The sequence below is a fragment of the Astyanax mexicanus genome, chromosome 21 (genome assembly GCF_023375975.1).
Source record: "Astyanax mexicanus isolate ESR-SI-001 chromosome 21, AstMex3_surface, whole genome shotgun sequence".
NCBI classification, from domain to species: domain Eukaryota; kingdom Metazoa; phylum Chordata; class Actinopteri; order Characiformes; family Acestrorhamphidae; genus Astyanax; species Astyanax mexicanus.
Genome location: NC_064428.1, coordinates 39,368,670 through 39,380,919, shown reverse-complemented (window position 1 = coordinate 39,380,919; position 12,250 = coordinate 39,368,670). Strand labels below are relative to the sequence as shown.

At 45.4% G+C, this 12,250-nt stretch overlaps 1 protein-coding gene across 1 annotated transcript; it reads left to right on the top strand.

Annotated features, from left to right (window-relative positions):
• Window positions 1–1,891: 1,891 nt before the first annotated feature.
• On the top strand, window positions 1,892–9,721 carry LOC111196662 (B-cell receptor CD22-like). The gene is made up of 9 exons (XM_049470032.1): window positions 1,892–1,936; window positions 2,046–2,154; window positions 7,221–7,556; window positions 7,803–8,054; window positions 8,155–8,403; window positions 9,082–9,166; window positions 9,259–9,304; window positions 9,479–9,547; window positions 9,623–9,721. Exons 1-9 carry the CDS (start codon window positions 1,892–1,894, stop codon window positions 9,719–9,721), a joined length of 1,290 nt encoding a protein of 429 aa, XP_049325989.1.
• The last annotated feature ends 2,529 nt before the right edge of the window (window positions 9,722–12,250 follow it).

The window sequence follows — 12,250 nt, the reverse complement described above, 5'->3', positions numbered from 1 at the left end:
ATCAGGTGTGGGTGTGATTAGAGAAATTAAACTCAGGTGTGATAAAACACAGTTGAGTTATGTTTAAACTGGGTGGTAAAACCATTTTTAACACAGGATCATGTAGGTTTGGATTGTTTTTCTATCTTAGTAACACAAACCTTTATTTAAAAACTGCGCTTGGTGTTTACTTCTGTTGTCTCTTACTAATATTTAAATCTGTTTGAGGATCTGAAACTGTACAAAGTGACAGGCATGCAAGAAGTAACAAATCATGAAGGGACAAACACGTTTTTACACCACTGTATACAGCCATACGCCCATATTCTGTTAGACCTGGTTTAGGATCAGGACACAACAGAAAATGAGAATGGCCTCAATTGCCATTGGAACAGAAATGGTGAATATGGCTTCAGTGGTGAACATAGGCCGAAATAAATAAAAACTTCTTTAAAAAGACGTCTTCTCCATTTGGCTGGATCCAGCGGCCGAACCGTGCTTTGACACTTCCTCCTTGGTGGCCCGGCCACGCTCCGAGACTCCTGTGGCGGCTGCGCCGTGCCCCACGCTACACTCCACTGTTCCCACAGCAGCAGCTCTGTACTCCACGGCTCTCTTGCCCCGGAACCTGCATATGCTGCTCCCCCCGCACCTGCCCCTGTTCCTTCTCTCAGAACAGTGTTTGGCCTAGGCTCCGCCTACCCAGGCCTGCCCCTAGACCCCCGGACTACGCCCCTCAGAACTGTGCACTCATCTGTGTTTGTTCCCTTGTCTCTCCCTGTCATGGTCCCCGTGTCTGTGTTCCAGTTCCTGTCCCCGGTGGTTTTCTATGCCAGTCCCTGTTACTGTGTTTGTGTCTGTCCCAGTCAATGTTTTCATCCCTGTTCCCTTGTCCAACATCCAGCCCCATGTCCAGTCTCTTGCCCAGTCCGTCTCCAGTGTCCTGCCCCGTCTCCTTTCACATCCTCAGTCTACTCTGTATCACCATTTGTGTCTAGTGTCCAGCCCCGTGTCCAGTCTCTTGCCCAGTCTGTGTCCAGTGTCCTGCCACCATCTCCTGTCCAGTTCCCTGTCCAGTCTCCTGTCTCATCCCCTTTCACGTCCCCAGTCCAGTCTCATTTCCAGTCTGTTTCTCCATTTGTGTCTAATGTCCAGTCCCCTGTCCAGTCTCTGTTTCAGCATCCAGTCCAGTCTGTTTCCCCGGTTGTGTCTAATTTTTGGTCCCAGTTTTTCTCCCCTGTCCAGTCTGCATTTCAGTTTTCTGTCCCGTCCTCTGTCCAGTCTCCTCTCTTGTTCACTCAGTCCTAGTCTTGTTTGATGTCTTCTTTTTTGCTTTCCACCCTTTCCTGACCGGCTTCTGGGGGTTTGTTATTTTTCGCCCCAGGAGTTTAGCATTAAGGGGGGTTCTGTCTCGTTTCCTGTATGTTCTTATGTGTCTGTGTGTGTTCCCTACGTGACCCGTACTCCTGTGTTTCTTCCCTCCAGGTGTTTCTACTTCCTTGGTGTTATATAGTCCTAGTGTTTCAGTCTTTGTTCCTCTGTCTTTGCACTAACCCCTGTTGTTCTGTCCTTCCCGTGTTTGCATTCTCTTTCTCACAGTGTATTGTTCTTTGTTTATTTTCTTGATTATCTCTTTGTTTATTTCTTGTTTAGTCTTTGTTTATTCCCTTGTTCTGTTTAATTTAGTCTGTCTTGTTTTAGTTCCTTGTTTCCTTGCTTGTTTATTTGTTTATTTATTTAATAGACCCCCTTACCTGCTTTTACGTCCGCCTCCACGTGTCCCTGCATACGCTGCTCCCCCCCACCTGCCCCGTTCCTTCTCTCAGAACAGTGTTTGGCCTAGGCCCCGCCTACCCAGGCCTGTCCCTAGGCCCCCGGACTACGCCCCCAGAACTGTGCCCAGACTGGCCCCATGGACTTCCCCTCAGACTTTAACCAGTCCCTGGCACTCATCTGTGTTTGTTCCCTTGTCTCTTCCTGTCATGGTCCCTGTGTCTGTGTTCCAGTTCCTGTCCCCGCTGGTTTCTCTATGCCAGTCCCTGTTACTGTGTTTGTGTCTGTCCCAGTCAATGTTTTTTATCCCTGTTCCCTTGTCCAACATCCAGCCCCGTGTCCAGTCTCTTGCCCAGTCCATGTCCAGTCTCCTGCCCCGTCCCCTGTCCAGTTCCCTGTGCAGTCTCCTGTCCTGTTTCCTTTTACATCCCCAGTCCAGTCTGTATCTCCATTTGTGTCTAGTGTCCAGCCCCGTGTCCAGTCTCTTGCCCAGTCCGTGTCCAGTGTCCTGCCACCATCTCCTGTCCAGTTCCCTGTCCAGTCTCCTGTCTCATCCCCTTTCACGTCCCCAGTCCTCTTGTTCAGTCTGTTTCTCCATTTGTGTCTAGTGTCCAGTCCCCTGTTCAGTCTCTGTTTCAGCCTCCAGTCCAGTCTGTTTCCCCGGTTGTGTCAAATTTTTGGTCCCAGTTTTTCTCCTCTGTCCAGTCTGCATTTCAGTTTTCTGTCCCGTCCTCGGTCCACTCTCCTCTCTTGTTCACTCAGTCCTAGTCTTGTTTGGTGTCTTGTTTTTTGCTTTCCACCCTCTCCTGACCGGCTCCTAGTGTTTTTCCTTGATTATCTCTTTGTTTATTTCTCGTTTAGTCTTTGTTTATTCCCTTGTTCTGTTTAATTTATTCTGTCTTTTTTATCTCCTTGTTTCCTTGCTTGTTTATTTATTTAATAAACCCTCTTACCTCCTTTTTTTAATGAATATAAAAGTCAAAGTCAAAGTGGTTTTTATTGTCATTTCAGCTATATACAGAGTACACAGTGAAACGAAACAACGTTCCTCCAGGGACCATGGTGCACATAAACACAGTGTAGACAGAACAATAAGTGCAACAGTACAAAAGTGCAGACAGACAATACAACACAATACAGACAAAGAATAATAAATAACAAGACAGTATGCAAATTATGCAGTGTGCAAAAAAGACCAGTGAGGTAGTAATTACCTCTATTACACAGTGTGCAATAGAGTCCAGTGAGGTAGTAGGGTTTTTAGTGCTTCCATTTTCTGGGGTAAGTGGGGTAAGAGTGTGTGTGCATGTACAGAAAACCATCAGTTCAGTCTCTGCAGTTGAGGAGTCTGATGGCTTGGGGGTAGGAGCTGTTGCAGAATCTGGTCGTGCTGGACCGGATGCTGCGGTACCTTCTTCCCGAAGGCAGGAGGGAGAACAGTTTGTGTGAGGGATGGGTGGGGTCATTCACAATGCTGGTTGCTTTGCGGATGCTGCGGGTGGTGTAAATGTCCGTGATGGAGGGGAGAGAGACGCCGATGATCCTCTCAGCTGTCCTCACAATACGCTGGAGGGTCTTGCGGTCAGAGACGGTGCAGGTCCCAAACCAGGCAGTGATGCAGCTGCTCAGGATGCTCTTAATGGTCCCTCTATAGAAGAGTGTGAGGATGGGTGGAGGGAGACGGGCCTTTCTCAGCTTCCGGAGGAAGTAGAGACGCTGCTGGGCTTTCTTGGCTGTAGAGCTGGTGTTCAGGGTCCAGGTGAGGTTATCTGCTAAGTGGACACCAAGGAACTTGGTGCTCTTAACAATCTCCACAGAGGACCCGTCGATGTTGAGTGGAGAGTGGGTGTGTTGTGCTCTCCTGAAGTCAACAACCATTTCCTTTGTCTTGTCCACATTCAGGTGAAGGTTGTTGACTGTACACCAGTCTGTCAGCCGCTGCACCTCCTCTCTGTATGCTGACTCGTCGCCTTTGGTGATGAGACCCAGCACGGTTGTATCATCGGTGAACTTGATAAAGCTGTTAGAACTGTGTTTTGCAGCACAGTCATGAGTCAGCAGGGTGAACAGCAGAGGACTCAGGACACTGCCCTGGGGGGCCCCAGTGTTCAGTGTGATGGAGCTGGAGGTGCTGCCCGCGAACCGGACTGATTGGGGTCTCCCCGTCAGAAAGTCCAGGATCCAGTTGCAGAGGGGGGTGTTGAGGCCGAGCGAGCTTAGCTTCCTGATGAGGTTCTGTGGGATGATGGTGTTGAATGCTGAACTGAAGTCTATGAACAGCATTCTGACGTAAGTGTCCTTCTTCTCCAGGTGGGTGAGGGAGAGATGAAGAGTAGTGGTGATGGCATCATCCGTGGAGCGATTGGGACGATACGCAAACTGCAGGGGGTCCAGTGAAGAGGGCAGTTGTGTCTTGATGTTCCTCATGACTAGCCTTTCAAAGCACTTCATGATGATGGGTGTAAGTGCAACGGGACGGTAGTCATTGAGGCAGGACACTGTGGACTTCTTCGGCACGGGGACGATGGTGTGGACTTGAGGCACGTTGGGACAGTGGCGCTGCACAAGGAGATGTTGAAGATGTCCGTGAGAACATCTGTCAGCTGGTCTGCGCACTCCCTGAGCACTCTGCCGGGGAATGTTGTCTGGTCCTGCAGCTTTTCGTGGGTTGACTCTGCGCAGAGTGTTCCTCACATCCACTGCAGTCAGGCACAACACCTGCTCGTCCGGCTTGGGCATGGTCTTTCTCGCCATGTTGTTTTGTGCCTCAAACCGTGCATAAAAGTTGTTCAGGGCATCAGGGAGGGAGGCATCACGTTCACAGGACGATGGCATTGTCCTGTAGTTGGTGATTGCCTGGATGCCCTGCCACATACGCCGCGCGTCACCCGTGTCCTTGAAGTGGCTGTGGATTCTCTGGGCGTGTGCGCGCTTTGCCTCTCTGATGGCTAGTGACAGGTCGGCTCTCGCTTTCCTCAGGGCCACCTTGTCACCCACTCTGAAGGCGGAGTCGCGGGTCCTCAGCAGCACACGTACCTCAGCAGTCATCCAAGGCTTCTGGTTTGGGCGTGTAGTGATGGTCTTGGAGACAGTGACATCATCAATACACTTGCTGATGTAGCCAGTGACTGATGCTGCATACTCCTCCAAATCAACAGAATCGCCTTCAGTAGCAGCCTCCCTAAACATGTCCCATGCAGTGCACTCAAAACTGTCCTGAAGGGCAGAGATGGACCCTGCCGGCCAGGTTTTCACCTGCTTCTGAACTGGTCTGGAGCGTCTGATGAGTGGTGTGTATGTTGGTGTCAGCCAAACACACATGTGATCCGAGAAAGCGAGGTGGGGGTGGGGCTCCGCCCGGTACGCGCTGGGGATGTTTGTGTACAAACATATATATATATGTTTAGTAAAATCAAGAAAGACCATATTTTATTTTTTATAAAAAATATATTTATGTTAAGTTAATTTTTTTATTTTTATAAAAAAAACTTATTTTTTAGGAAATAGTTCAACTTAATAGAGATAAATTGTTGCTGTTAAAAATGCATTTTCCAATAAAGGCAGTATTGGCAAAACTGGTTATGATGTTTATGTAAAGGCGGCGGGAGGTGGTGTCTGCAGCTGCTGAAAGTAACTAATAAAGTAACTTGTAAAGTAACTTAGTTAATTTTAAAATCAAGTAATCCATAAAGTAACTAAGTTACTTTTTAAAGGAGTAATCAGTAATTAGTAATCTGATTACTTTTTCAAAGTAACTATACCATCACTGGCTATAATATTTCTATTTCCTGTTTAGTTAGTCTAGTTGAGAAGGACTTGGTAATGCTAAAACGATTACTATAATTTTATGTACTGTATCTATAGATATTGTGATATAAAGTGGATATGAGTGATATAGAGTGCATGAACTCAAAACATACCTTTATTTTGGCAAAACACTCAAACAAACTCAAAGAAACAGAACGACAGTCCAGTGCGGCTCTAGTTGCTCAACTTTGTAGTATTTTAGGTTTGTGTCGCCTCAGCTTTCTTTTCACCATTAGTGTTTCACTGGAGTGAAGGCGTGGTCTTTATACTGGTCCCAGCTGGCTGCTCAATCAGTCCAATGCAGGCCAGCTGGGACAAATCGGGATTGCGCCCCACGACTCCCCTCACCTCCGCACATAACAATATCTATACAGTGATGTTTCTGTATTATTTTTTTCCCCAGCATGTGTAACTAAATACAGAAACAATGATTGTGTATTAAAATATGAATAAAATCTATAATAATGTATCTAAGGATTCTGGATGATTTTAGTGGGATTTTATTTTAGTATTAAAGGTATTCTGAAACAGTCTGATTGTTTGATGTTGTGCAGGCTGGTGATGTCACTCAGAATGGCTCCTCCTCCTCCTCCTCTTCTTCTGGTGTTTCTGCTGATGGTTGTTGGTGAGTCAGAAGATCCTACTGTAACTCCATCACTGAAACATCTGACTTTATCTCCCTCACTGTTCTCTTTCATCATGACTGTAGTGATTCACTGCTGAACTGATCTTTGAGTGGTTCTGGACTAGAATTATAGAATTGTTCCACTGAGTTTCATCCACCACATCAACTACACCATATAAGCAGAGAAACCGGCTGTAATATCACAATATTAATATAAAGTTATAACAACTAACTGGCAAACATGTGAGACATCACAACCACGTGGGATACCATAGCAACTACGAAAAACACCCAAGCAACCCATATGGAACAGCACAGAAACTGTATATCTCATAATTAGAGTGCACAAGGAGGTACACTACAGAGGGTGTACTAGTAAGTGTACTACATGGAGTGTACTAGTGAGTGTACTATAAGGAGTGTACTAGTGAGTGTAAGTGTACTACATGGTGTGTACTAGAAAATTTACTACATGGAGTGTACTATAGGGAGTGTACTAGTAAGTGTAAGTATACTAAATGGAGTGTACTATAGGGAGTGTACTAGTAAGTGTAAGTATACTAAATGGAGTGTACTATAGGGAGTGTACTAGTAAGTGTAAGTATACTAAATTGAGTGTACTATAGGGAGTGTACTAGTAAGTGTAAGTATACTAAATGGAGTGTACTATAGGGAGTGTACTAGTAAGTGTAAGTATACTAAATGGAGTGTACTATAGGGAGTGTACTAGTAAGTGTAAGTATACTAAATGAAGTGTACTATAGGGAGTGTACTAATAAGTGTAAGTATACTAAATGGAGTGTACTATAGGGAGTGTACTAGTAAGTGTAAGTAATCATGACTGTAGTAATCATGGCTCCAGAATTAGGAAGCCCTGGGGTAGGTCATTACAATAGTAATATGTTGTTAATATTTTGTAGACAGACATTCTTATTAAGTGGAGATAGAGAGGAGAGAAGTTAAGCTGTAATTTTCCGTAACTGTCTGATAATCTCCAGCCTCAGTAGTCAGATCTTTACTGCATCTTATGTTTCAGGAGCTTCTGGAGCAGAGTGGAGTATCAATTACATCCAGCAGGAAATATGTGCTTTAAACGGATCTACAGTGTTTATGAATGGATCTTACACGATCCCAGAGAATCTTACAGTTACACAGAGGTTTTGGTTCAGTTATTCTCTTGGGTTGACTGATCTGAGTAAAGTCGCAGGTTACTCAGGCAGGGTTGAGTATTTAGTTGATAAACAGAATCACTTCGCCCTCAAACTGAGTAGCGTAAAGAAGAAGGATAAACATGAGTACATCTTCAGAATCGAAACTAATGTAGAAATCCAGAAGTGGATGGGAAAACCTGGAGTTAAACTCAACGTTACAGGTAGGCTCCTGCTCTTACTCATCACTTTTAACTCAGATTAATCAGTTTTGTTAATAATAAAAAATAAAAAACATCAATCTATGAAGGACAAGGGGATTCTCCAGGTCCAGGTTTGGAAAATACTGAAATATTATTATGAAATTGTCCTATTTTTTTTATAATCAGTAAAAAAAAACTCCTACTTCAGAGGCTTTCAGATATACAACTGATTCCTTTTCTGATTTTTTGAGTTTTTCGTTGTCTCAGAGCTCCATGTAGAATCTCCTGGAGAAGTAACAGAAGGAGAATCAGCAGTTCTGACGTGTAAAACCACCTGCAGTCTGACTGATCCAACATTCATCTGGTACAAAGATGGACGTCCTTTAACCACAGAGATGATCCAGAAGAATCAGCAGCTCCACCTGCAGACAGTCAGCAGTGAGGATGCAGGCAGTTATAGCTGTGCTGTAAGAGGATCTGAACATCTCCCCTCTACTGCTCAAACTCTCAGAGTCAGACGTAAGTAAAGTTCTCATTCTTCTCTAAACTCTGGGAATGGTTGAACCACACAGTGATATTAGAGATTAGCAAGAAACGCTAAAGTCAGATCTGTCTCTAGATCCTCCAAAGAACGTCTCAGTGTCCATCCGTCCCTCTGGTGGAATAGTGGAGGGAAGTTCAGTGACTCTGACCTGCAGCAGTGATGGAGACCCACCTGTGGAGATCTACACCTGGTTTAAAGAAGGTGGAGACTCACCTGTAGGATCTGGACACAGTTATGTTCCTCTACAGAGTGGATCCTACTACTGCCAGGCTCAAAACCAACATGGAGCTCAGAGATCAGCTGCTGTACCGGTCAATATCAAGGGTGAGACACTTGATTATATAGATTGAACAAAAATATGAAAGCAACACTTTGGGTTTTGCTCCCAACTCAAAGATTTAAGACTTTTTCTATGAACAGTCACAGGTGCAGCATATCAATATGCTGATTAGACACAGTGATTATATACAGGTATACCTTGGGATGGCCACAACAAAAGCTACTCTAAAATTGCAGTTTTACAGTATTGTGAAATTCATGGAGGTTCAGAAAACCAGTCAGTGTCTGGTGTGACACCAATCTGGAGCATCCCAAACATGCTCAATAGTCACACAAGAACTCACCTCATTGATCATTTGGCGCTGTGCTCTTGCAGTCATCTTTACAGGACTTTACCGCCTAGAGAGAGTAGCAGCAACAGTGCTGAACTTTCTCCATTTGTAGAGCGTCTGTCTTACCATGGACACATGAACATCAAAGCTTTTAGAAACACTTTTGTTACCCTTTCTAGCTTCATGCAAGTCAACAATTCTTGAATGTAGGTCTTCTGAGAGCTGATCTTTTGTGTGCGAGGCATGATCCGCATCAAGCGATGCTTCTTCTTAAGAATGGACAGTTTGATTTCACAGAAGTTTGATATACTTGGAGTTATATTGTGTTGTTTAAGTGTTCCCATTATTATCTTGTTTTTGAGCAGTGTATTTATGTGTAATATCTCAGCAGGCCTCTGGGTGGTGCTGTATGCAGTTGGTGGAGTGGTTGGAGTTTGTGCGCTTGCAGCTTTTCTTACTGGACTTTTCTGCATGAGGTGAGAAAATGAATAATAATGAAAAGATTGGGTTGTTTTTCTATCTGATATATTCGTCTCCTGTTTTAATATTTATTTTTGTTTTCTACAAGGAGACAGAAGAAGCAGGATGTGAATACGGATGAGGACATCTACCAGGTGAGTTCTCACATAGTTCTTATATCAGTAGATCAGTCCATCAATGTTCCTCAAGGGATTTGGTTTCCAGGTCTTTGCTTTGCTCCCTGATCCTCTGAGAACCTCTGAGAACCCAGAGCTCTTCCCACTGAGACTCTAATTCTGATCAGTGATCTTACTTTCTTGGTTCTGCAGAATGTTGGAGATATCTCTTGTCCTCCTGATGAAGATTCCTCCAGTACTCCTGTTTATGGGAATGTAGAGGTAAGTTTTCTTTACTGGGTTTTTATAATTCAGTTTTAAAGCATCTGCTGATGTTCTCTTTTCTTGGTTCTGCAGGATGTTGGAGATAAAGCCCATCCTCCTGATGATGATGATGATGATGATGATGACTCTTCCAGTATTGCTGATTACGAGAATGTGGATGGCACTGTTTAAAAATGGAAAAGTAAGCAAACTTACAAACTTGTTGTAAAGAGTTTTATTCAATTCTTTAAAATTACTAAGATGTGGAATATCTTTTAAAGATATTCTGTTTTGGTAGTTGACTTGAAGATTAAAAACTTAATGAATTAATGAATTAATTAAGTAAAATATGTGTTCATTTACTATGTAAATATGAACAAAATGTTACGGTTTAGTGGGGGGAGGTGGACTCAAATGCAGAGTTATTTTATTTGTTAATTTAATTATTTTTTTGCTTATTTATTATTTATTGGTAATATTATATTTGATATATATAGTGTGTGCAGTTGGTTTGGTGTATCTGTGATGAAGTGCTTGAACTGGGATTTGAACTCCCAACCTTTGGAACTCCAGACGGGTGTGCTACCACTGCACTACGTAGGGTGTGTGCAGTGGCTTTGGATGAGGGCCTTAAATGTGGCAGTTTAGAAAAAGGGCGGGAAAATCAAACAAAGGATCTGCTGCCACATGGCATGGCTCAAACAAAGGAAATGAAATCAAACTTTAAGAAACTTAGGAAAGACTTCTTGAAAACCAAAAGTTCAAAAATAAACTGGAGATCTTTTCTCTCTCTTTTTGTGGCTTCTTTTAAGATCTCTCTTTTTTGTGAGCCTTTGTTTCTTTTGAGATTTTTTTTTTTTTTTTTTTTTGTGAGCCTTTATTTCTTGTAAGATTTTATTTATTTATTTTATTTTATTTTTTTTTTTTTTTGTGGCTTCTTTTACGATCTCTTTTTTTTTGTGAGCCTTTGTTTCTTTTTGGATCTCTTCTTTTCTTTGTGGCTTCTTTTAAGAGTTCTTTTCTTTCTAATCTCTTTTCTTCAATACCCACTGTTACCGGTCACCCCTCTACAAAGGTGTGACGGTGAACTGAGGTTTGGCTGGGGTTTTTAAGCTGTGTTCACAGCTGAGCCTGATCTGAACTAATTACCGCTGGGGATTCTGGGACTTGGAGTTTTTTTGCCCCAGATCCACCAGCTCTTCCACCGCAGTGTCCAGGCCCTCTGCTGGTGGTTGGCGGCACATGCCGCTTTCTTACAGTACCCCCCCCTCTAGGGGCGGCACCTGACGACCCCAAGCCAGCAGCACGATCACGCTGGAAATCCCGGATCAGAGCCGGGTCAAGGATTCGGTTCCGAGGGACCCACGAACGTTCCTCCGGCCCGTAACCCTCCCAGTCAACAAGATACTGGGTGCTGCCCCGGACCTTACGCACGTCCAGCAAACGCCGAACTGTGAACGCAGGAGAACCGCCCACAAGACGTGGGGGAGGGGGTCGAGTTCCAGGTGAGGGGGCTCCACACACAAATGGACGTAGGTGGGACACGTGGAATGTCGGGTGCACTTTCATGGTAGACGGAAGTTGCAATAGATATGAGACCGGATTTACCCTCCGCAAGATCTTAAAGGGGCCCACAAATTTGGGTGCCAGTTTATGCGAGACTCCTCGCAGCGGAAGGTCCCTGGTGGACAGCCACACACGTTGACCCACACGAAACTGTGGGGCACGGCTCCTTTTACGATCTGCGACCCGTTTCCTGGCCTTTGAGGTCGCCTGCAAGGTGGCGCGTGCCTTCTGCCAGGCCCTGCGACACCGACGGACATACTGCTCAGCAGAGGATACACCCACTTCCCTCTCCTGTTCCACAAACAGCGGAGGGGAGAACCCGAATTGGCATTCAAAGGGTGACATACCCAAGGATGAATGCCACAGGGTGTTGTGGGCATACTCTGCCCAGAGCAGTTGGTCGGTCCAGGAAGTCTGGTTGCCTGCAGTGAGGCAACGCAGCAGTTGGCCAAGGTCTTGATTTACCCGCTCGGTTTGCCCATTCGACTCCGGATGGAAACCGGAAGTGAGACTCACTGTGGCTCCCATCAGCTTGCAAAAGGCCTTCCAAAACCGGCTGGCGAACTGGGGCCCCCGGTCTGACACAAGATCCTGGGGCATGCCGTGTAATCTCACCACGTGTTGTAGAAGTAGATCCGCAGTTTCCTTGGCAGAGGGGAGTTTGGGCAGCGCCACAAACTTGCATGCCTTGGAAAAGCGGTCCACAAGCACCATTACAACCGTGTTGCCCTTTGATGGTGGAAGACCTGTCACAAAGTCCAGTGATACATGGGACCATGGACGGGATGGGATCGGTAATGGGTGTAGGAGACCGGGCGGTCGGGACCTGGGTGCCTTGTTCTTTTGGCATACCTCACAAGAAGCCACGAAAGCACGAGTGTCTTTGTCCATCCCTGGCCACCAGAAGCGCCTTCGGAGGAACTCCGTAGTTCGGACTGCCCCGGGATGGCCAGAAAAAGAGGAGGAATGTCCCCATTGCAGGAGCTGCTGGCGGACGGCCAATGGCACATACTGGCGACCAGGGGGGCCACCTCCTGGGTCAGGCTCCTGTTGGAGGGCTCGTGCAATGGACTCCTCAATACCCCAGCAGAGGGGGGCAACTATTTTGGAGGCAGGGACAACTGATTCAGGGGCTGGCTCAGGTCCAGGAGGGAC

Bases quoted from the DNA above. Each gene is read 5' to 3' on its own strand.
- LOC111196662 (XM_049470032.1), top strand. From the start codon at position 1,892: ATGGACTTCCCCTCAGACTTTAACCAGTCCCTGGCACTCATCTGT. The intron at 9,305-9,478 runs GTGAGTTCTCAC...TTGGTTCTGCAG, and splicing joins CGGATGAGGACATCTACCAG to AATGTTGGAGATATCTCTTG. The intron at 9,548-9,622 runs GTAAGTTTTCTT...TTGGTTCTGCAG, and splicing joins CTGTTTATGGGAATGTAGAG to GATGTTGGAGATAAAGCCCA.